The following is a 25,333-nucleotide window of genomic DNA, read 5'->3' as shown; positions in this document are numbered from 1 at the left end:
ATTAACCCAAGGATCCCATAAGAGGGTTGAACATCATGATTATGAATAAAACCCATCATATATAAATGTTATAATTAGTTATTTGTGAAATACTGGGGTAATACTGTACATGTATCACCAGTGGAACGTTATGTGACTGAAAATGAACATGATTCCCAAATTCTCTCTTCCCCATAGCCTTAAAAGAAGATTTAGTTCACCCACATAACTAAGTCGTATGTCATACCCATGTGGCTGAAATGAACTTAATACACATGAAATTATTTGATGCTGTGTGCTTGGGTTCTCTTTGAGCTACCCTGAGTCAGAATGAACCAGAAACTAACAGGGTCCACGTAGATGGCCAAAGAGTAACATGTTGACACCCTTCACCCCACCACAACTGGGCCATTGAACACAAATGCCACTTGTAGTTTCATAGATAATTAAGCTAAGTTCTCCTAGAGGCAGGAGTCTGATTTGGCTGCAGATTATGAAGAGACCCTTTTCAAGTGTTCATAGGTTAACTGTTTTATTTAAGAATGAAAATAAAGTGACAGCCTGACTTTTTAAGATAAAATGCTATTCTGCCTTGCCCACCTACTTAGCAGGCATCTGTTTCACCCTGCATCATTATAGCCACTCAGTGAATATTAAAAAAAAAAAATGTTTGGTAGACACTTGGGGTTTTTTGATTGTTTATTTTAAAAGAATTTGTCCGATGGAGCCTTCCATCCATAACAACTGCCAGCCACAGTCATAAAAGCAGAAGCTCCCTCATCTAGGCAGCTCCCAGCTACTCAGACGTGACCTCTGGAGGAGGCAGATATCAAAAACCTAACGACACCTTTCACCACAGCTTATCACATATATGTGGCATTTCTGGAAGTGTATTCTGTTGACTATCAGTGCCACCATTAGAAAAAGAAAGCAAGAGGAAGGGTCACTAGCCTTTTAAATTATGGATAATACTATATATTCTACTGTCTTCTGGAAGCTTCATACTGGCCACGGACATGCAGTGTCCTGAAGTAATGAAAACTAATGTGTCATTTCTACATTTTTTTGACTCTATGACACTCTTCTTAGTTGGCATATCACACTTTTGAAAAATGCTGCTATCTAATATTGCTAAAATATTGGCTTGTGTGAGGTTAAAGGCTGTCTTATCTCCACTGTCAACATGGCCCAGCACACAGTAGGTACCTGCAAGGCTTAAATTTAATGGAATAGTCAGCTTGCTGAATGTCAGGAACTTATACAGCAGCCCCTGACTGACTCTTTCTTTCCTATTCATTCTCTCTAGATTAAGTTAGATGCTGCGAAAATCAAACTACCCAGACTGCCTCGTGGATCCTACACACCCACAGGAACGAGGCAGAAGGTCTTCGAGGTCTGCGTCTGTGCCAATGGGAGGTTATTCCTGTCCCAGGCAGGAACTGGTTCTACCTGTCAGATAAACACAAGTGTCTGCCTTTGAAAGACTATCCATAGTGGACAATTGTCGGCAGCATAAAGGCCCTTTTTGGCTTGAGACACTGGCTGCCAGCTATTTTTACTAGAACACAGAAAGCCTATCAAAGCCCTTTTGTGTGTATGTGTATGCGAGTGTGTATGACTGGGTGGTGTGAGTGGATATAAATATATATAAATATATATAAATAAATATATATATATCCTCTGTATAAAATGAGGTTTCAGTACAAAAGGAACCATGGGTGACCCTGTGACATCATCCACTGTCATCTTTCTGCCCCATTCCCATCATCCACATGACAGAATATAAGCACTCATTCAGGCCCAGCATTTCCCAGGCAATTTCAAATCACACAGTGGATTGAGCACCCACAAAATACCCATCGATGTGTTCAGAAAAATCACTTAGCTTCTCTCGAAGAGTCATTAGAGGCAGTGATGGCGGGAATCTTCAGGTCACTCTCAAGTGCTGATATACTGGCCAAAAAGAAAACGTGGACCCATCTGTAATTCTAACGCCAAGGAAGTTATGGTGATGGAGGCCAGTCTGGGCTACATAGTGAGACTATGTTAAAAACATAGACATTTGGTTTCCCTTTCTTAACTTCACTCAGGCTGATCACATTCTCTTCAACATAAGGATGAAGTAAAACCATAGAAATTAGCCATAAGAACTCAAAATGGCCACCCTCCCTTTGTAGACCAATATACTAGGAGTTGTGTGACTAAATGAATAGGAGTAGGTAGTGCTACATTCTGAAATACCTTAAGCCACTTCCCTAACTTCTATTATTCGGCCTCCTTTAAACTTGCATATTCTCCAACAGTCAATGAGTAAGAGCTTTGAAATAGAAGAGCTTTCAGCATAGAAGAGGAGACTGGTTCCTCCTCTCTATGCTAGAAACCACTCAATGGCCTTACAAGTAAAGAAGATGAGTGAAACATCTAAGGGAAAACTGTTTTTAGATCCTCCTTCCTGACTTTATCCAACAGATGGACACAAAAATCATTAAATCAATCAGAATCCCAAAGAGTGAGCTCTAGATCCCAGGAGTCATTTTAAGTCACTTTAAGATGAAAATCTAACGAAGAAAACCATAGGGAAGCTAGCTAATTCTCACAAGTCTCTTTAGATGAGTGGGCCATTTAGAGACATGTCATATTTTCAAGGGCTTGCACAACCTCTCTTGCTTTGCTCTTGTACATTTTGCCAGTGCTGGGCTATTCATATTCCTCAACTCACTGTTGCCATTTTCCCTAGGAGTCACAAACCTAAGACTCTACATGCTGCCAGAGTTGCTAATGGCAAGTTAATATAAACAGGGTCATGTGTCTGCATCAGAACCACTGTGTTCCCTGGGCTCAGCAGCACCCACTTCCCCATGTATGAAAATAGCTCCCTAATTCCCGCCATCAGCTACCTCTTAGCGCCCCACCTTCATTCCCATGTCCCAGGGTCACCCTGGCCAGCTCTTGTGCTGGGACAGGGGAATATACCATCTCTGTTCAAAGAGGGGGAAATGTGCCTATGCCTTAAGCCAATGCACTAAGCAAGGAGAAGCACATCCTATTTATCTTGTTACCTGTAGTTTATTTTGGGTGGTTAGAGGGAAGTTGTTTAGTCATGACTGGACACCAGAAATTGTTAGACAAACCAGTTTCCACATTTGGGACCTGAAGAGCCCAGAATGTAGGTGTGACTGGCTTAGAACATCCTTGAAGCCAGTAGACAAGCAGTGACCCTAAAATTTTGAATGAAGATGTATCTGTGGGCCTGAATGGCATTTGGTTTTGGTTTTGGTTTTGTTTACCACAAGGTTCTAATTTTTCTTACTTCACAAGACGAATGGTTTGTTATAAGAGACAACAAAGAAGTTTGCTGTTTCTGATAGGACATGCAGTCATCAGTCTGAGGTTTGTACACACGGGATGTACTCCTCAGTTGCTTATTGTCACAAAGAAGGGACTTTCCTATCCTGACTCATGACTTAGACTTCTGGCTTCTAGGCCAGGCCTGGCTCCCCTCACCCTCTCTGCATATCTTGTGTAAAGGCACTGGACGGGTCAATCTTAGAGCAAGCTCCTTAAAATTGTTTCATTTGCAGTATGGAACTCTAAAGGAGGATCTTGTGAGAGGCCTCGGGTTACTAGATGCTGGCGTTACCAGTATCTTGCAGGCCCTTTATGCCAGGGCCTACAAGTACCACACACACAGGATTCATTTCAAGTCACTAAAAGCCCTTCTTAGCTATTACAGATTCCTTTCCCACATCATTCAAATAAACGATAACTCCGAAGTCCCTCGAGTCGATAAAGAAGACAGGGTTTTTTTTTGAGGCAGGTGGAAGGGGTGTTTTCTTTTGTTTAAACAGACAAACTACCTTTGCATCTCACCCCTATCATCTATAGATAAGAAGAAAGAACAAAGTTCCCTGAACCTCTTCTGATTTCATTTACCAATTGTGACATAAAAGTCATATTCCTCATGAATTTTATGACAATTAAAAACTGATGCGGTCACAAATGCAAAAGTGAACCTGAGAGCAAGCAAGTAAATCAAGCACTAAGTTGATTCATGCACAAACACACAATAAAAATAATATCAATCGGGGATATAAATCAAGACTCTCTGGAGGAATACACGATACAATTCTGTTTAATTCTGTTTTTCAATTATGTTAAAGGACCACAGGTCATCAGGTAATAAACAGGATCTCTGGCATGAGTAAGATTACATATTTCAGTTCAGACCAGAGACTGATAAAATGCACCTAAGTTAGCCAATGAACTTCTTGCACCTGCCCACCCAGTGCTCTCCAAAAATAACATTTGTCCATAGTCACAAAAGAAACTTTCACCAGAATTCTTGGAGTGGGGTTGGGAGAGGAGGGAACCAGCATTTATATTAATGTCTGCTAACCCCTACTTTTTAGAAAAAAAATGAATCTTTTTGGTCTCTCTATATATAGTATCTTCTAGACAATCACACTTCCGGGTCTATTAAGCAGCTGGTAGATTAACATGATTCAAACGAAACTTCAGCCTCCTGGAACTTCTGGTATTCTACTGGTATGCTACTATTCTTCAGAAAATATTTCACAAATCAAAATGGGATCTCTAGATATATTTATCACTTATTTCTGCTTGGCATGTCCATTCTGAAAATCATGAGCGTTCCATTTGGAGGGATTACCTCAAGACAGCAGATGTTTTGAAATGCTCCATGGTGGCAGTTGATAGAAACTTGATGTGTGACTCCATAGTGGTTAAGTAACTAAGGGACAGCACTCACAGACTCGAATTGGTATTTAGCTTCCTCTGGGTTATTCTCTCTCTAGATAAATGTTGTTGTACATCTGCAAACCATAGACCAAAGATTGCTTGAAGGTTGATGCTATTGAAAGGGTCAATAAACTATGAATTGGAGACCAAGCCTGATTCCACAGCCAGCAACATTTACATGCCACTCTATACCCCAACAGTTGATTGCATGGCCAGAAAACCATTATGATTATATAGCCCTTCATAGAAAGCATTTGCTGACCCTTGAGCTACAGGTCACTTGTGGGATATGTTATACGTAGTGGAACAGAAGGTGGATTTCTCAGGAACAGGGAGTAGCCTGTGTTTCCCTGGGAGCTTGGTAATATGAAACTTGACTGAGTGTTTGAAGAAGAAGGACGTGACTAAGAGAGAAGGCAGATCAGAGGACTTGGGGGTAACTGAGGAAGTGGGATGTAAGAAGCTTCTGAACAAGGAAGATGTGTTCTCATTGCTATCTCTCTTTCCAGAGGAGCTCTGATAGATGTTTCTCAGGTGACCAGTGTTTGACCAGAAGTGAGCAAAGTGATCTTGATTCACAGTCTCTTCCCTAAAAATTCTTGAGTCTATCTGCACCCAAGAAGACTGTATATTCCCATGTGCCAGAGAGACTTCCACACCTAGGTCCTCCAGAGAATAGTTTTGACCTTATGTGACCCCTGTTGCCTATACCTCCAGTGTAGCCAGTGTTCCTACAGCCCCACATTAGACCACTGAATAATGGAAAGGATGAAAAGCAAGGACCCCTTCGTGTATGTAGGAACAAGCAACCGCTGAGATCCTTTCCACGGAACCATTCCTAGGAGTGACCAGATGAATGGCAGTTTACTTTTGCTCTTAGGAATTTGGGTCTTTTCTTTGTCCCTTTGAGGTGGAGGGAACCCAAAAGGGGAGGGGGGACATGTTTCATATGCACATACCTCTTTCTGCTTCTGTGCAGTAAGACAGATTCCTACTGTAGATCTGGCCCTTTTGCTGATAGTAGCTTTGTACTTACTATGCTAACTGAGCATCATGATAAATGAATCTTGGAGAATGTGAGTATTCACCTTGGAGAGGCAGGATGTGTTTCAATGAGAATGTCCACCCTTTTTGGTCCTTAATCTACATTGTGACAGGAAAACCCTCTGCCTTCCATATGAATACATTGGAATGATCAGGTTGGCAGAGCAGTGAGGGCATCCTGGTTTCATTTATTATAAACAAAAGGTAGCATAATGCTTGGGCCAAAGTGTTGACTTGATCCATTTTAAGTACCCGATCTTTTTTTTTTAAGGATCAATGAAATGAAAAAAAAAAATCTTATTTATGTAAGTTGTACATAAGACCAGTTCTCTCTCCCTACACCTTAGATAGTCTTAGGTACAAAGACAAGATGATAATCAGCTCCTAGAATGATATATTGGCATGGTACAACCATAGCAGGCAGGTGAGGGGACAGTTCTAATGAAAGAAACAACCTTAGAAAACAGGTCTTTCATCTCAAAGATAAAATATCTCTCTTGCAGTCTTTCATCATTTTTTTCTTGGAGGAAGGCTTCCCTGGTTCCAACATATTTCCATTAAAATAGTCGAAACTCACTGCATTGGGATGTCAGATGCACCTCTTTCTCTGTGGTAATCAGAACTTAAAATTATACAGTTGCCTCTGAATTTCTCATTCACAGAGCCAAACCACTGATAAATGATAAAGTAGCCACCAGCCTGCTGCTCCAGCCAGCACAATACACTGTAGGCATTAGCAAGGCATTAGCACTCTCAAAGCAACGTGATTCATAAGAGTCTTAAAAACTTTCGTCATAATGGAGTCCTTGAAATTTGTCAAGGCAGGTCTGAATGGCAAAGGGAAAATAATTTCTCATGGAAAGTCCTCTTTCTGAGTATAGTTAGAGCACAAGTGTAAAAGAAAATCCCTTGGTAATATCCATGCTCACACAGTTTATTTGGTGCCGCCCCCACCCCAACTCCCAGTCTTGCTTTTGTAGAAATGGACAGAGTAAGAAATCAGTATCTTCGTTTGAAGAAGATAGAATGTCATGAGCCTCTGATGCAGTAGGGAGGCTTAAGTCACAACACAGGATTAATGATGCCATCAGACCCATCCATAAAGAGTTGCAAGTGTATAGCAACAGCAGTGCCAACTGCTGCTCCTCAAGACCAGCAACAGGCAGCATGAGGACATGCTTTGAGGTGACAATTGGAATAGGCCAAAGGAACAGTTGCTGTAGGCAAGAAACAGCTTGAAAGTCCCAACCCACCTGTCCTCCTAGGACATCAGAGTCCTCAACCAAAAGCCTCACTCACTGGGTCACCATCCTCGGTGCAAAGTGTGTGGCTTTTGCTTCCTCACTAAAGATAACAAATTTAAAGCTGTCCTTACTGAGAAAACAAGAAAGGAAACATATGTTTAAGATTTAAAAAAAAAAATCCTGCCCTGCATACCCAGCGTGTCTTCAAAGTCCATTTCTACTTTCTTTGATGCAGGAAGCAGAAGATATCTTAGATTTCATAAAATAAGAGACTCCAAACTAAACCATTCATGTAGTTGAGCGGTAAACAGCGGATTGTCTAAGGACTGGAAAATGCCATTGGCTAATCGGGAAGACATTGGTGCTTACTGTTCCTGTTAACATGACTTGTGAGACTGTGGGAACTTCAGGGTCATGGACTATTTGTTTTCAGAACAGGAGAGAAGCTATAAAACGTCACCACAAGTCATGTCTTCAAAACTCATGCATAAAACAACAGGTTTCCTTGGATCCACAGCCTACCCTAAAATATGGAAAGAAGTAGACTCTATGTTCCAATCATTATCAGAATTGTATACTGATAGTCAATGAACTCTGCACTAGGTGCTGTGCTAAATGCTTTATAATATATCCAATGAGTTCAGTACATTGGAGTTGAACTCCCTACAAGGTTCTAATTCACAGATATGGAAACACTGGGACTTCAAGAAGCTCAGAACCACATTCTAATTCAACTATCTATAAAATGACCAAGCCAGAATATGAGCCTCACTCCTGAGGAGCCACCAACATTTCGAGTTAGTTTTCAAGTTGGTGGACAGTGCTTTCCTAGGCTTTAGACTAGACCTTCTTTATGAATGAGGCTACAGAATTTTCATGTCTCCATATTCTACAATTACTTATCAAGGTTCTATACAATAGTATGCAGATATGTGGAGTGGAAATATAGAATAACTTAACAGAATCTAGAACAACATTTTTTTGTTGTTCTGGTTGTGATTCTTGTTAAGTCAGACTCCTGGCCCTTATGATTAGAAGAGCCTCATATGTAGGAGAAATTTTGAATATTCAGTAATGAATCTGTATGGATGCATCTGTTGTGCTCCATATATATATATATATATATATATATATATATATATATATATATATATATATAATTTTTTTTTCATACACTGCCCTCCAAAAAGAATCAAATGTCTTATTTAATGTGAGCTATCTGACACTATTAGACTCTCCTTTTACTTCTAGTGAAATAAAATCATCAAATAAATCAGGGCTCAATCTCTATCACTGAGAACTACCTAAGACTCAATTAATCACTAGCATTCAATACCTTGTGGAGCTAAGCAAACTACTGTGACTCTATAATGGCTTAATCCTCACCCCTTGTCAACTACCACTAAATGGCCATATCCCTCCCCAGGTGCAGAATTCTCATCACTTTTTGGCTATCACCACCAGTTCTCATGATTTGGAAATGGAAGACATTCTACACCTTAACTAAAGCACCTCTTTTACATTAGCATCCTGTCCTCAGCCCAGAAACTATAGGCATCCCAACTGGAAAGTAGGAAGTGAATACATCTACAGCTCATTGTTAACTGGGTAGCTTTGGAACATTGGCACCTTCTGAACACAGAACTGGAGGTTGGTCCATAGGAGTTAATAGACAAGATCTTGTTTTGAAGTTTTAACTCAGCCAAAGTCTGTCTAGATAAATTACACACTGCTGTGCCCTTGTAAAAGTCTTGCTGTTAGCTTGCCCCTCCCAGATCTGAGATGCTATGAGATAAGACTGATTGTGCTTCTGTGTGCATCCTTCTCAGGACAGTGGAGGGTCTGGGTACTCTCATTCTCATCCCCAGGGTTAGAGCTTATTTTCTTCCACTGCTTATAAAACCTTAGGAATGGTTGGGTCAGTCAGGGATTTCCCGTCTAATGGTGTCAGTTTCCAAATGGCAAAACATATACGTGTACCTTTAATGGGTCTCACGTAACCAACCTAACAGAACCCTGAAAGAGATTGGAAATTATAATAGGAACCGATGGCATATATATAATAGAGTAACACAAAAGCAATTTCCATTCAATATTTTCATGAAAAAGTGGGATAGATTTTCTTATCTCTCTTAGTCAGCATTTTGCCCACAAAAGCATACCTGATATACTTTAGATAGGAGGTAGGACATCCCTCATGATGGATACCTTTGGAGAAGATACTCTGGGACACTTAACAAAAAAGATGAGGTCATAAAAGTTCAATTGTTCCATGATTATAAACTTTGAAAAAGGAACCACATCTGGATGAATAAAGCAATGGAATATTTACTTTGTGTTATTTTAGGTTTTGTTTTGTTTTCTCTGGGTTTGGGTGTGAGATGAGAAGAGTGTTTTAGTTTTGTTTTAAATAACATCAATCCTTGCACACTCTATGCAAAACTTTTGTAAGCATTGCAATAATGCTATGAATTACAAGGAACTATTTTAACTTTATTACACTTTCTGTATAAAAACAAATTTGTATTTAATATTATTTCAACTGCAGTCTTGTAAAATATATTAATAAAAAATAATGATTGGTAAGAAGGAAAGTACCCTTGTCCACTTCTTTAGGGAGCTCCTTTCTGACAGCTAAGAAAATTCCACATTAATTTCTCTTCCACATCTGTCTGATCAATGGTCTAAAATGTTGGCTGAATCATTTTGGCTCTTTGGAAGATACTCACATGGACTGCCTTATGGAAAGAGAGGTAAATTTAAGATAAGCATGGCCTGCAGTTTGAGAGTCACATGATTTTCCTATTCCTAATGACTCTCTGAGGTACCCATATGGGCTTTTACAGAAGGAACTCACCACTATGCTCTGCAAGTCCTTGAAGAAGTTAATCTGAACATTTCCTACAGAGAACACCCATTCAATCAGAATCCCTTATCAGACTGTGGACAAGCCACCTTGGAGTCATCCTAATCTAGTACATTTTCATCTTTTTCCAAAGAATAGTTCAACATACCCCTGAACGGGGCATAGTGAGAGCAAGTAGTCTAGAAGACAGGCTCCCCTTGACCTCATCGTACTCAGTCCTTCATCTTTAGTATCTTCTGCTTCCGTAGTGACAAGTCACTATGCATACCATTTATTCCATCTACCTAGAACACTCCCTGTCTTGTACCACCCACATCAGAATACCAAGCCTCCCAAATCTCCTGTGTAATTTCTTTATGATCCTCATCATTATCCCTGAATTCTACCATTACCTTTCTTCACCTCATACTAAGACATTGTACTATGTTCTTACCTATCTAAAACCTTAGTAAAGTTAAAACACTTGAGCACATCGATCACCTAATCAATCATTACAATTGTACTATAAAGTAAATAATTTCCTCAACTAGAAAATGGAACACATATTTTATATGTCCCATACATGACAAAGCACTACCCATTTTCAATGTATTTTTCATCAAAGGCTGCTTCTCATTAAATTTACCTGCTGATTTCCAATTCTGTCCCTGCAGAAGCAACAGAATTCTCAAAGCAAAAGGCTATAGTAAAAGTGTTATTCCAAAGCAGGGTATAGTCTGTGTCTAAAAATGCAGTTGTCTTAAAGCAATCTACATAAAAGAGAATTAAGCTACCAGTTTAAAGATATGCTGGGGAAAAAAAGTTTAATCTTAACTTTAAAAGATAAAGAAGCACTCAAGAGGAAGAAATGTGGGCAAATACTGATAAATCAAACTACTAGGTTCATTGTTGATGCAAAAGGAGAGTGCACGAAGATACAAGATTTAAAGAAAAAAAAAGGCTGTGTTTCTTTTCAAGGAAGGGAATTTTTCCAAGTAGCAAATACATATAAATTAACACTGCTATATTTCTTTCTGTCTATATTTGATCCCATCATATAAGATTCTGTAACGGTACATCCTCCTTGATCCTCAGAGCCAAAATAAAGGGGTAGGAGTGGGGACTTTGTGCTTAGGGTAAAAAATTAAACACATTTCACAAGAAGTTGTGAGCAACACCCAGGAATTGGCATCTCCAGTTCAGTCCAATGGCAAGGTAATTTTAATTTTTGTTCGCCAAGTTTTAATGGCTCTCAGCAATACTAAACAATTAGCCAGAATTGAGGATCAATTTACTACCCCCAATACCCTCATTACTCTTCAATGGAAGGGCAACAAATGAGCTTTGTAGTTGCCTTGGCACAATTAGGCATAATTATATTACTTAATTCAAGATAACTCATTATAATTTAAAATATGATAATCTTTCCAATGAGAGTCCATTTGAGTGGGAGACAAGCAATTTGGAAGTAACAAAGTTTCAGATAGTAGTCATTAACCAAAGGCACATGTTATGACTCTAACTAATCAGTCTTACTCTACTGGGAGGCCGAGTGAAGAATTGTATTTTCAAACATGGTATGGAAATTAATCACCAGCAAAATCAGTATTAAAAGCAAGTAGACTATGTATATTTTAATGTCATTTGAGAAGAGATCCAGTGTTAGCTATATATGCTCCACCCCAATTGACAGTATATGATGGAGCAACTATAATGAAGAACAAACTAAAGTATAAAACCATGAAAAATAACAAGAAGAAATTTTTAAAAAGAACATAATTGCAGAAGGAAACTATTACCACTATGTCATAGCTTCTACGAAGTTACAAAGCATAAGACTCAGACACACATATACATAAACATACGCATACATATGCACACAGTCACCCATGTGTATACAGTATACACATACCTCTACATGACAGCAAAGAGTAACTTTTCTTTGCCTGTCCATGAGCACATAAAAGAAAGAAAAAAAACATCAGAATGAAAAAGTTAAACTTTTTGACTATATTCCCTCCAAAATAGAAAAAGTAATAGATTGTGTATTTTAAGTTAACAAGATGCCTGGAATTTAAAGTGAACAGCAGTCTGTTAGTGAAGCCATGATTTGAGAAAGAAACCAGCCTGTTTAGGGGCTGGTACTTTTTAAGTACCACACATTGGTGGTACAGACATTTATAGACCCAGACCCAGGAGACAGAGGCAGGTGAATCTCCAAATTTCAGGCCAGCCTGTGTTACATGGTGAGGTGCTATTTCAAAAATAAAAATTTAAAAATACACTGCAAATTACATATGGTGGAATGTCTTCCAAAATATAAAAGGGTTTTGAGTTTTCAGAAGAGAAATGACAAAAAGCATTCACCATAAGATTCCAAATCCATCAACGCATGATCAGAAGTGAACAGCGAAGCTAAGAAAAGGGGTTCTAAACTTTATGTCTAAAAAAATAAATCAAAAAGAAAAGTCTAAAACAGACAATACTGCCGGTAAATTTTTAAAGCATAAAAATAAGGTTTAAAAATACACATTTAAAATTTGAATCTACATTATTCCTTTATATTAAAAAAATAGAAAACTTGGGCTGGAGAGATGACTCAGGTTAAGAGCACTGACTGCTTTGTCAGAGGTCTTGAGTTCAATTTCCAGCAACCACATAATGGCTCACAACCATCTGTAATGGGATCCAATGCACTCTTCTAGTATATGTCTGAAGACAGCTGCAGTGTACTCATATAAATAAAAAATAAATAAATCTTTGTTTAAAAAGTAGAAAACCTCAGGGAGAGATAGGACTCTAAAAATTCACCAAGCCAGTGCTTGCTATTCCCACATCTTAAAGCACTTCTCATGTAGAAAATTCCACCAAGTCTTGCATGCTTTGCTATATAAATACAACATATGCTACATATAATGGACCTCCATCCCAACATACATAAATTTTTGTGTGGGAAAAATGGAATGTACCATATGCTAAGAAAAATAAGCAGTTTTCAAAGAGAGAAAAATGAAATGGAAAGACCAAGGCTGAGCGGTAAAGAGAAAAATTGACAAAGCTTTTCTTGTGTTCCCTCAGGTTGACTCAGTTATATATTGAACACTCTAAACAATAGGCAGTTTGATTTAAGAAATAATATATCTAGTTTCCAGGCAAAATTAAATGGAAAACAAATAGAAAAGATAAAGCATAGATTCCAGACAAAACCCTAATGGATTCGATTTTTGAAACTACAAAACAGTCTTAGTGACGATAATGTTTTCAAAATGTGTGTGATAGTGCAATCACTGAGGTTGCAATGGGCAATCATGATAGTGAAATAGCTACAGATATAAAATTAAAGGATGTGGAAAGAGAGTTGGATTTTCAACACGAACCAAGGTAAAGGGTAAATCTCAGGAGACAGATGTTTTAAAAACTGACCAACATTGTATTGGTTGAAGTAAAAGAGGCTTCTGAGTCACAGCTTATCTCCAGTGGACACTTGAAGATTTAAGAGCATTGCTTTATCTGGTGCCTATGTGCTGTTATAAATAGCACACACCCCTTCCTTTAGGAAATCTCAGAGACTCTCCTGCTGCATGCTCGATGATCTAAAATGCAGGTACAACACAGTATGGAAGACAAGACAAATTATCAGTTCACCACAGTCTGTGGAAGGACAGTTAGGAGAACTTGCAGAGAAGAAATGTGCCCACTCAAGTGCTCCTTTTGTTTTGCTTTGCTTTGCTTTGCTTTGCTTTGCTTTGCTTTGCTTTGCTTTGCTTTGCTTTGCTTTGCTTTGCTTTGCTTTGCTTTGCTTTGCTGTGCATTGCTGTGCATTGCTGTGCATTGCTATGCTGTGCTGTGCTGCACTGCGCTATGCTGTGCTGTGCTGTGCTTTGCCTGTCAGGAGTAAGGGAAAGCTAAATTTTACTTAATTTTTTAAGATAGTTGCTCCATGCATAGGACCCCCAATGAAGGAGCTAGGGAAAGGACCCAAGGAGCTGAAGGGGTTTGCAGCCCCATAGGAGGAACAACAATATGAACTAACCAGTACACCCAGAACTCCCAGGGACTAACCACCAACCAAAGAAAACACATGGTGGGACTCATGGCTCCAGCTGCATATGCAGCAGAGGATGGCCTAGTTGGCATCAATGGGAGGAGAGGCCCTTTGTCCTATGAAGGCTGTATGCCCCAGTGTGGGGGAATCCCAGGGCCAGGAAGCAGGAGTGGGTTGGTGATCAGGGGGAGAGGGGAGGGGATAGGGGGAGGGTCTTTTTCGGATGGGAAACCAGGAAAGGAGATAACATTTGAAATGTAAGTAAAGAAAATATCCAATAATAAAATTAAATTAAATTAGATAGTTGCTCCATGACTCAGACTGCCCTCAAACTCACATTTATTGTCCAGCCTCAGTTTCCCAAATGCTATAATGAGAAGCCAGTGCTACCAGATCTAATCATCATATGTAATTCTCAAGTTGTTTATGCCCTCAGCCCATTGTCATGTACAGGAGATGTTCTAAATAAAAACAAAAAGACAGACAGACAGACAGACAGACAGACAGACAGACAGACAAATAAATGGGCTGGAGAGATGACTCAACAGTTAAAAGAATGTGCTATTGTTGCACAGAATCTGAGTTTGATTCCCAGAACCAATATCAAGTGATAACTCCAGCTGTGGGAGATACAGTGCCTCTGGTTTCCTTCTGCACTGCACACACATGTGTTTGCACACATACACACACACACATACACATACACACATACACACACACACACACACACACACACTCATACAGTTACAAATAAATCCTTTTCAAATAATGAAATATATCAGTAAACAGAATAAATGATTAGATATTAAAGTCTGAATGTGCTCAGATTAATAATAAAACTTTCAAGACAGTTCATAAATTATCAAAACCAATAATAAGCATATAATTCACATAAGTGAAAATATTCATTTCCCCATCCTAAGACATTAGCAATTATAATTGAATTAGTGAACATTTTTTTCAAACAAAATAAGAATATGTTGCCACATCAAATATTCAGTTTAAAGTCAGGCATAGTGGTAGAAAACTATAATCCCAAAATTTGGGATTTATAGGCAGGAGGATCCGGAGTTTAAAGCCATTCTGCCTACATAGTAAGTTTAAGGCTAGCCTGGGCTACATGTGACCTTGTCTCAAAGGAAAAAATTGGTACTATTCACTGTAAGATATAATCTGACTTTAGAAATAGGAAAATGATTTTAGAGTACAATGTATTAGCTAATAAACAAAATATAGAAAAATCTATTTCAAAAATGTGGTCAAATATATTATGCCTTGTTGCTGTAATGAGATATCTGACAAATGCATCATAAGGAATGACTGACACTGGCCCACAATTCAAAGGTCCTGGAACATCATGGCAAGGAAGTCATGGTGTCAGTGGCTGGTCTCCCTATGTCTACAGTCAGGAAGCAGAGAGCCATAATCACTAGTGCTCAACTCATAACACCTCCCCCCCTCCCCCAGCCAGTTTAGGATTCTAGCCCATGGAATAGTGCTACTTACAGTTAATGTGAGTCTTCCTACCTCAACTGACTCAACCTTGATAATCCCTCACAGGCTTGTCCAGAGGGGTAATCTAATCTAAATAATGCCTCAAAGGTATGCTTGGAGACTTATCACCTTAGGTAATACTAAACTGTTTCAAATTGGCAATCAATATTGAGAAACACTTAAGTTGGTGGTTATAGTTTTACAGAAAACTTGATGTCTTAATCTTTTGTTTTTCTATCAGGTTGGTTTAAAAGTGACTGTTAGTTAAGAATCACATTTTTAAAAAGGGTTTGACACTTTCTTATTAAACCATGAGAACATAGTAAAGCACATATTATTATGATATTTGAAAGAAACATTTCTCAACAAAATTAAGGACTGGATGGAAGGTGGTCCTACAGCTGAGCTCTAAGCTCACAGATAACTCCTTCCATGATATGAGACTGCTTACTTTATTCTGTCAAGATCCAGAAAGATGAACATCTGTGCTCTGAGGGCAAGAAGGCACTGGTATGTTCTGTCAGAATGTAACTGCTTGGTATTTCTGAAGGGTCATAAAAATATTCATAGCCTCTGGTCCAGTGAACCTATTTTCAAAATGCACCCTGCCAACAATATTTGAAGAGGAAACAGGGGTTCGTAAAAGCCCAGTGTACAGCAGAACTCAGAGATGAAAAAAATTTCACAATGTTACCCGATCAATGAAAGAGACAGGAAGTAGATGGTTGTGCTTCAAGTTCACAGACAATCATATAGATTTAATGCCAAATATGTAAAAGTGATATATACACAAGACTCAAGATTTCTATAGAAACTAAAGATAAACAGTGGGTTTATCTGAGTAACGATATGTTTATATTTGTGAAATTAAACTTTTTCAAAATAAGAATAGTATCTGCTCTTTCTATAATATAGAACAAATATGTTTTATAGCACAAATAACCTGTAAGAAACAAAATTTAAAGTGTAAAAATGCTTTCTTGCATTCAGATAAAAATATAGTTTAAATTTGTTTTTATCTTAATAACAAAAGCCCTGTCACATCCAATCATTGGAAGATGAGTTAAAATATTTTGGGTCCACAGAATATGTCACATGTATAAAATCAAAGTAAGAGACTTTAACTTGAAGTTAAATTTATTTACTTTAAAGTTGATTACTTACATTTTGAGTGTCACTGCTAAAACAAAACATTAGAGTGTTGTTTCTAAATAACAGAAAATTGTTCTCACAATTCGGGAGTCTGAGATCAGAATGCCTCATGGTTCTAGTGAGAGCATTCCTCCAGGTATCAAACTACCAACTTCTTATATCCTCATAAGAAAAAAAGGGGCAAGAGATCTCCCTGGGGTTCCTGGTATAATAAAAATAAGAATACTCATCTAGTTGATAAGGTCCTGCCTTGGCCTCTGACCACCTCCCAGAAGCTCTGCCTTCTAATTCCATTACATTGGGGGTAACAATATTGTACTAGTCAGGGTTCTCTAGAGTCACAAAACTTATGGATATGCTCTATATAGTAAAGGAATTTATTGATGACTTACAGTCTGCAGTCCAAATCCCAACAATGGTTCAGTAGTATCTGTGGATGGAAGTCCAAGGATCTAGCAGTTGCTGAGTCCCACACAGCAAGAAGGCGAAAGAGCGAGAGCCAGACTCCCTTCTTCCAATGTCCTTATATGGTCCCCAGCAGAAGGTGTAGCCCATATTAAAGGTGAGTGCCACCACACCTTTAATCCCAGATGACCTTGGACTCAGAGATCTCCCTGTCTTAATCTCCTGGATTCAATCACCACTGTGTCTCAAGATCTCCATACCAAGATCCAGATCAGAAACTTCTATCTCCCAGTCTCCAGATTAGGTTCACTGGTGAGCCTTCCAATTCTGGATTGTAGTTCATTTCAAATATAGTCAAGTTGACAACCAGGAATAGCCACTACAAATATCAACATATGAATTGTGAAGAATACAAAACATCGGATACACTGTAAGTATCAAAATATATATTTTTAAAGATTACTTTAAAATTATTTTAAAGGATTAAAGTAATATATGCATGGCTATTTCTGTCTTCTTTTATGCTCTTGAGAATAACCATTAATTCTGTACAATGGATGAACAAAGATGATTTCTAAGTTGAAAGTATTTAATTTCAACATCAGTTGATGTATTCAAATCTACCAATGGGCCAAGTTTGAAAAGAAGTATGAGAGCAGAGAACACTGCAAACTTAAGGTGGTCTCTTCCTCAATCCCACAGAAGAGTGAAATACTTGAAATTGTTCTAGTTATTATGGTGGTCGCAAAGGATTCCCACAGAGCCAATGTCTAGGAATAAATCACACATGGGAGTTCTGTATGTGATCAAGGTTGAGTCACTTGATTTTCTAGCAAGCTCAAAATAATAGATGGCCCAAGCCTTCCCCTCTCTTAAAAGATATGAGGATGAACCAAAGTTTTGAAATGGATATCTGTCCATTCATTGTGACAGTGATAATAATAATAATAATAATAATAATAATAATAATAATAATAATAGTGATGATGATGATAATAATAGAGTTTATCCTTATAAAGCTTCTGATCACAGATTAATCCACTTTTGTTAGAGTTACATATTCCCTCCAGCCTGAACATTTCAGGTTGGTTGGTTGATTTTGCTGAATTGGATTTTAAGGACATATATGTCGCATTTGAATGTGTGTATTTGGTACACCTTCAAAGGTATCTGTGTGTTTGCACGTATGCAGTTACGTGTGCATATGTACATGCATGTGGATGTCAGAGGTATGCATCAGGAATCTTCTTCATTTTCCCCCCACCTTATTTACTGAGGAGGGTCTATCACTGAGCCTGAAACCTATGGATTTGAGTAGTCTACCTTACTGACTTTCTCCAGGGCTACCTTATCTCTACCTCCTGAGTGCTAAGATTACAAAGGAGCCACCATCCTTGCCCGACTTTTATGTGGTGCTGAGAATCTGAGCACCAGCCCTCATACACACCAAGCTCTTTATCCACCAAATCACCTCCCCAGCACTGACTTTATATTTTCTAACTCTATAGAGTTTTAGACAGGCATGGTACATCCTAAACCCATTCTTCCATGATGTTCATACATCACAACTCATTTCCTCACCTTCAAGATAATCCTGTAGTTCATTATTCTTCCTGCAACATCTAACTAAACATTAACCTCTCTTTAAAAAAAAAAATAGAAAGAAAGAAAATAAAAAAGAAAAAGAAACAACAAAGACTATGTAAGACCTGAACAAGGACTATACCAATGGACATGGAACATTGAAAAGGTAAAGCTCAAGACCTCCACCCTAAACAAAGAACTACAGAAAACTTGGGAGTGTTGACAGCAGAGAAATTGTCTTCCCCAGGAAAGAGGAGAGTATCCCCGTTTGTTATCCAATAACAAATGCTCAACCCTGAAATCATATACATAAAAGTAACATATATATTGAGCAGGTTGTATTAATATATCAAGGAATACTCTCTCTCTTCCTCTCTCTCTCTCTCTCTCTCTCTCTCTCTCTCTCTCNCACACACACACACACACACACACACACACACACACACACTAACAAAGAAAAAAACCTATGAATCTGAGAATTGCCACAGACCCCCAAACTCCGACCGGCAGAGATGGGGAGAAACAACACAAATGCCAAGGAAGGTTCCAAACAGATTTCTTCTTTATCTCCCCCAACAGCTTTTTCTCTCCCTCTCACAAACAGACTTCTCTAACCCTCTCCCAGCTTGCAACTAACTCCAACTGAACTCTTCTCCTACTCCTCTCCAACTGAACTGTTTACAGCTTTTCCCACAGCATTCTCTTCCCTCCCTCTGGGGCACATCCTGTTTTTCTCAGTCCTCAGAGCTCCTTCAAAACAACATGCTCCCCCCTGCCTGCGGGGGCATCCTGTTTTCAGTCCTCTGACCTAATCCCTCCCCTGTCTCCTGGATCTGGTCAGAATTCAGCCAGGGTGCACAGTGATAGTCTAGTAATTCAGCAGGCAGAGAGTACAGGATCAGCAGGCTCAGAATCTTGCAGCCAGGGAACACAGGACTTGGCACACCTGCTCCCCACAGAGAATGAGCAAGGTGGTAGAATATAGGGGTTGAAGGAAATTATATTTTTTAAAATATTATAAAAAAACACTAAGCAGAAAAAATAAACATGTACCTCACACATACCAAAAATAAATCCTATCTCATAGACAGTCCAAAAAGCTCTTCTTCCAACAAGAAATGATGAACCCCTCCTCCAATTCTATAGATGACAACGATGACAATGAAGACGATGACTACTACTACTACTACTACTACTACTACTACTACTACTACTGTGGAAACTCTACTATTTAAAAACTAAATAACTGATAAAGACTGAGTATCCCTAGTCTTAAAATATTAACTGCTCTAAAACCTGATACTTTTTTTTATATCAAATGATACTATAAGTAGAAAGTCTAATTCTATGAATATTTGTTTTATACAGAGAATTAGTAAAATTATTCTATAAAATTACTTTAATATCAAGTTAATAAGGTTCTCTTTTCTTTTCAATTTAAAACCTTTGAGGTCCTAAGAACTCTGAAGAAGATATATTCAGCCTACAGACTATATTATGACACAACTAACTCACCTATCTATAATTCTGCCTCCACTGAGATATGTATTCTCCAGCCAAGTTATGGCTTTGAGGACAAAGTCTTAGTAAAGAGCATAAGGTACAGACATAGAAGAGCATTTCTACCTTTAGGAAGACCTTTGTATGTATTATACTGGCGTGGAGCCCCAGCTTTATACTCCCTGAAGCTGCTCAGAGCCTCAGCTTTTACACTCCCTAAAACCTGTTCCCCAGATCATTAGAAATGTGACCATTTAAGAGTCCTTTGTTCTCAAAGGTCAGCTGGGAGCCTTCTGTTCCCCCACCTGACAGGTAGCTAGGAAATTATCTACAATTGCCCCAGCCAGGTGCCCATCTCTCCATGTTTGGGACCAGGAATGTGCACCAAAAGATAGCCTATGACCCCTTTGCCAATAAATGAAGCCAGGTGTTACTTTCCTAACACCTGTGGAATGTTTACTAAAGATAACTCCGCTGGAGAAGAGCTGTAATTCTCTTACCCCCATTCTTGTGAACCTACCAAGGACAGCTCAACAAGTTGTAATTCACTTTTACCCTTTTCCCCCCTTCCTGTGGTTTTGCCTTCAAAAACCCCTTACTGTTAGGACAAAGGGTCNAACACTTCAGCTCTTGTGTGAGTTAGGAGTTCAGCCTAGGCTAGCCCATTGAATAAACCTCTTGCAATTTGCATCAAGAACGGTTTCTAGTGAGATTTTTGGGGTGTTGTTTCATCCCAGGACCTGGGCAAGGTCTTCCCTTTTGTTTGGGGGGCCTTACACTGGTCTCTGCATTAGTCATTTCTTGTTTTGTTTTGTTTTGTTTTTCTTTCACTACCATAGAAAAATACCTGAAGCAGGGTATTTTCAAAAATAATATTATGCAACCCAGAATTTGTAGACTAAAAGTCCAAGGTTATAAGACCGCATGCATTTGATCAGGGAGGGGCACTCAGTTGTACCAACATTGGAACCTTTTGATAGAATGCATGTGGGAGCTGGAAATCTCCCAGTGAGACAGTAGGAGCCTGTCTTCCTTCCAACATGAACCCTAATTAAAGGGTTGTGGTAATGCTTTCTGGATGGGTTTAGATCAGAGCCCCCTCCAGCATAACTGCTTAGTGGGAAATTATACCTCTCAAAGGTCTCTCTTGACACAGGTGGAAAATTCCATATCATCAACCTTTGCTAGATGCCAGAAGTTATTATAAGCAATGAATGAAACTGCCTGCAGGGTGTGTGTACTGGTTACATATGAAAGCAATGATTTTTTTTGTTTGTTTTTACATTTGAATTTCATCTCATCTCCCAGATAATCTCATGATGTATGTAAAAGTATTCCACGTTGTTTTTAAAATTAACTAATTCTAAACTACATGTGGTTCTAAGAATTTCGGGGGCGTATTCCTCATCCTATACTGATGTAAATCTGTACAATTCAGTGACTTGAAAAGCCCAATCGAATCATACCCAACCCACATGCTGTGGAGACAGGACACAGCCTCATAAGGAATGCTGCCATATCTGACTTAGCCATCTGAGGTCTGAACACACTCACTGCCCTGCCTTGGCCTTTTTAGTCCTGCACTAAAAGAATCAAATCTTTAAGTTTTGCCCTTGTACCCAAAATGATAATACTCATTTTAAAAGCCCACCACTGTTTAAAATTGCCATCTTGGCACATCATAGGTCTGAATCCAGTGTGTGCTACTCTTTGTTAGTGGATTGTCAATCTCCATTTTCCTTGCCCTGTTTCTTACAGCCCCTTGTCTGCAGCAGAAAGTCATCAGTCAGCCATGGTATTCATGTAACTCAGAAAAGCACAGAGTACCATCCACTAATAATGGCTCACTGAAATGAAGGAGATCAGAGGCCTCTGTATTTGTACTTTCCAGTTTGATGATTTCACAGCACCCCAGACAGATCTCTGACATGGTTTATAATCTGCATGGCTGATTTCCCTCCTTTTGACAGATCTATCATGATTCTGACACTTTATTAGACAAACAGAAGAGGCCGGTTCTCTGATACCTTTGGTAACCATGGTAAGTTCTTTACACCAGCCTTAGCAAAACCTTTCTCCCTGCTTTATGACCTCTTGTCTTAGGGTACCTTCCCTCCTCATGACCATCCATCTTTTTCTGTACAATATATGTTTGAGACACACGAGAAGTGATGATCTTATTTATACATTTTTATCGCTTCTCTAAAACCGAATTTTAATATTCATTCCCAAACAACTTTTCAAATTATCATATTTAATTGGCCATTAAATATGTAATCCAAGGAAGGTATCTATATTGTATGAAGAGCATGAAAATTGAGCCAGAGAGTGACTCAAAGATAATCCAAGCAGTTATGTGTAGAAACACCAGAGACCGGTCTGAGGTCTGATTACTGCATCTTCATTGGTAGAGCTCCAGCCATGTTGCAGGGCTCCTTTAAAACCTGGTCACATGGCACAGACAGAACAAGAAAAGGATAACCTAGTTTCCAGTATGGTCATCAGTGAGTTGTGTGACTGTGGCCAGGACCCTTGGTGCCTTTTCTTTATAAAAGAAACGTGTCAGTTACAAGATCTTCATTGGCTCTCATGGTTTAGATTTGTTTGTTTTAACTGAGTGATGAATGTGTGTATGCATGAGAGAGAGAGAGAGAGAGAGAGAGAGAGAGAGAGAGAGAGAGAGAGAGTGCTGTGCCCAAAGATGCTAGAAGAGGACATCAAATCCCCCAAAGTTACAGGTCATTGTGAGATATGAGTATTGAGATCTGAATGTATGTCTTCTGGAAGAGCAGGTCATGCTCTTTGTAAAAACTGGACAACATGACTCCTTCATGGTATAGTTAAAGGGAAGTTTTGTTTTAGTTTTTATTGTAGATATGAGAAAGAAATTAGCTGGAGGCATCTAGAACAGTCCAGAGCAGAGATACTATGGGAAAGTGGAGTGGTGTGGAGGAAGGAGATGGAGAGAGCACATAGCTAAAATAAAAGGAGGGTTATAAGAAGAAAGAGTCGCAGGAGAGAGACAAGCCTCTGAACTGTGGAAATTTACGGAAGGGACAAAGGTAAGAGGAGAGAGGATTCTAGCATGAGCCTTGAAGTGTGTAACAGGAACTTGTGATGCTGAGGGAGACAGGAGGCCAACGTGTGCTTTGGCATGCTAATAGGCAACACAGATAGCCATTTGTCCCGCTGCCTTTTGGAATCAAGTAGAAATGGTGTTTTCTTTAGACCTGACACTCTTAACCTCTGGTTCATCTCTCAAGCACATTCCAAGGTCCTGCATAGTAATATGGGAAATAGTTATCATCAGAGTTATCAGCTCTGGCCTCTGCTCTACACTTGCACACATAGAAGCCAGATGCAAAGACACTAAATACTGCACGGTTACAGTTATATAAAATGCTGAAATGGCGGAATCCTTCGGTTTCAAGATGAATGACTACTTGGGACTAGGTGTGAGAGCAGGGATCATTACCCATCAGCAGGAGGGAGAAGGGCCAATTTTCTAACACTAGACTGTACTAATCACTTAATAACTATGTCAATTAACTTAAATTTTTACTGACATGTATACTTAGGATGGTGAATTTTATGGGGCATAAAATTATACATCAATAAAGCAGGAACTAAACAATACGCAAAGTATCAGAGACAAGGAGGTAGAGATAAATAAATGGAAATTATACCAACTACTAAAGTTAGATGATACGTATTTGAGTCTACCATTCCTTTTACTTTTGTGTATTTGACATTTTTCATAGTAAAAAGTTAAATAAAAAAATAAATGAGCTACTGTGCTGAATCCTGGTCAGATCAGTCCATTCTGTCACCAGCCAGCCATTTAACCAGGATCTGAGGAACACTGGTGACACTGCTATATATTTGGAAATCACAATAAAAAAACAACTAGGCATGACTTCTGAGGAGTCTATAAGCTAGTGGGAAGCAGCAATGCAAACGTGCAAATAACCGAGAGTGTTTCCCATTAACACGAAAGTACCACAACAGTGTTAAACCCTCCCCTAAGGAGGAAACATCTGGGCTCAGATATGACGAGTGGAAGTCAGGTACACTGAGATTCAGAAGAGTGTTCTGGCAGAGCAAAGTTCTCAGGAAATGAAATTATTCAATGTGCTAAGTGGGAAGATTCAACATTCACCCACTTACTCATTTTCCTTTCCTTCTGTGAATGAGACACAGGGAACACAATGACTGATTTTCCCCTGCTGCGAGACTGTAGCTGCTAGTCTGTCCTCCATGGAAAAAGGAGACCTTTTGGTTGCTAAGGAAGTTTCTATAATTGACCATCCATTTCTTGAAAGATGGAGAGGATGCAGGGAGAGCCCAGGAGACCAGGCAGAAGGAACAGGATGGAGATCATTTGAGATGAAACAGGAGACAAAAGTCAGAATTTACTAGTTCTAGACGTTTAACACTATACCATGTCAGAGAGCAAAATGCCAAAAGATAAGATACCCCATGGATGTGAAAGGAGGCTAATTGCCACAGAGCAGAATTCTCCCTTTTGGGAGAAATCCAGTTAAGTATTTCAAAGTTCACTCAAGACAGTGCAATATGATTCTACCTTGAAACCCCTCTAATCTAAACACACATCAAAATTAAACATAAAATGAATATAATATAAAAATATGTAAGATGACTTTTAGAATATGATATACTTACTGTGAAGCAGAACCTTGTAGAATGGACTGTGAGCATGGTTAAAGCTTTGGGGCCTCTGAATCCCAAGATCTAATTAAGCAGAAGCTGCTGGAGGGTAGGAGGGTAGTATGCTCCATGCTGAGGAGAGAACAATGGGGATGAAGGAAGAGGAGCCAGCACAGCTTGGCTGCTCTGATACAAAAGTCATGCAAGTTACCCCTCCATAGACAAAGATCAACAACACAGATAGCCCCTGGAAGATGGTGGGGCTGCCCTAATACCCTTTGGAAGAAGCTTAGCACAAAATACAAGATGACTTCTGTTCTTATATACTTTCAGAAATCCTAAAGCAGAGATTCAAAAGCCATTAGAGACAAAGACTATCCAAGTAAACATCTCAAATTATCACCTGTATGAAATATTAGAGAGTGTAATGCTTATATCATTTATCACATCTAGTTCTTTTTTCATTTAAAAAAAATTCAATGTATGTGATTTCAAACATTATTGACAGTTATTCATTAGATCCTGGACAGATGTGATACAGACCCTAAGAGAACACAAATGCCAGCCCAGGCTACTATACCCAGCAAAACTCTCAATTACCATAGATGGAGAAAC

The 25,333-nt window shown here is 39.0% G+C and overlaps 1 protein-coding gene across 2 annotated transcripts in view; it reads left to right on the top strand.

Moving 5' to 3' along the window:
- Positions 1-9,612, top strand: part of Sgcd (sarcoglycan delta) — a 389,217-nt gene extending 379,605 nt beyond the window's left edge. Inside the window, exon 8 of one of the 2 annotated variants that reach the window (XM_021212905.2) lies at positions 1,286-9,612. In XM_021212905.2, the coding sequence (XP_021068564.1) occupies positions 1,286-1,459 (174 nt within the window). In that variant the 3' untranslated portion in view covers positions 1,460-9,612. The remainder of the gene's footprint in view (positions 1-1,285) is intronic. The other variant, XM_029546159.1, reaches the window with a different exon arrangement.
- Positions 9,613-25,333: the final 15,721 nt, after the last annotated feature.

Source organism: Mus pahari, chromosome 14, assembly GCF_900095145.1.
Source record: "Mus pahari chromosome 14, PAHARI_EIJ_v1.1, whole genome shotgun sequence".
NCBI classification, from domain to species: Eukaryota; Metazoa; Chordata; class Mammalia; order Rodentia; family Muridae; genus Mus; species Mus pahari.
Note: the sequence above shows the minus strand (reverse complement) of the source record. Positions and strands in the feature narration are given on the sequence as shown.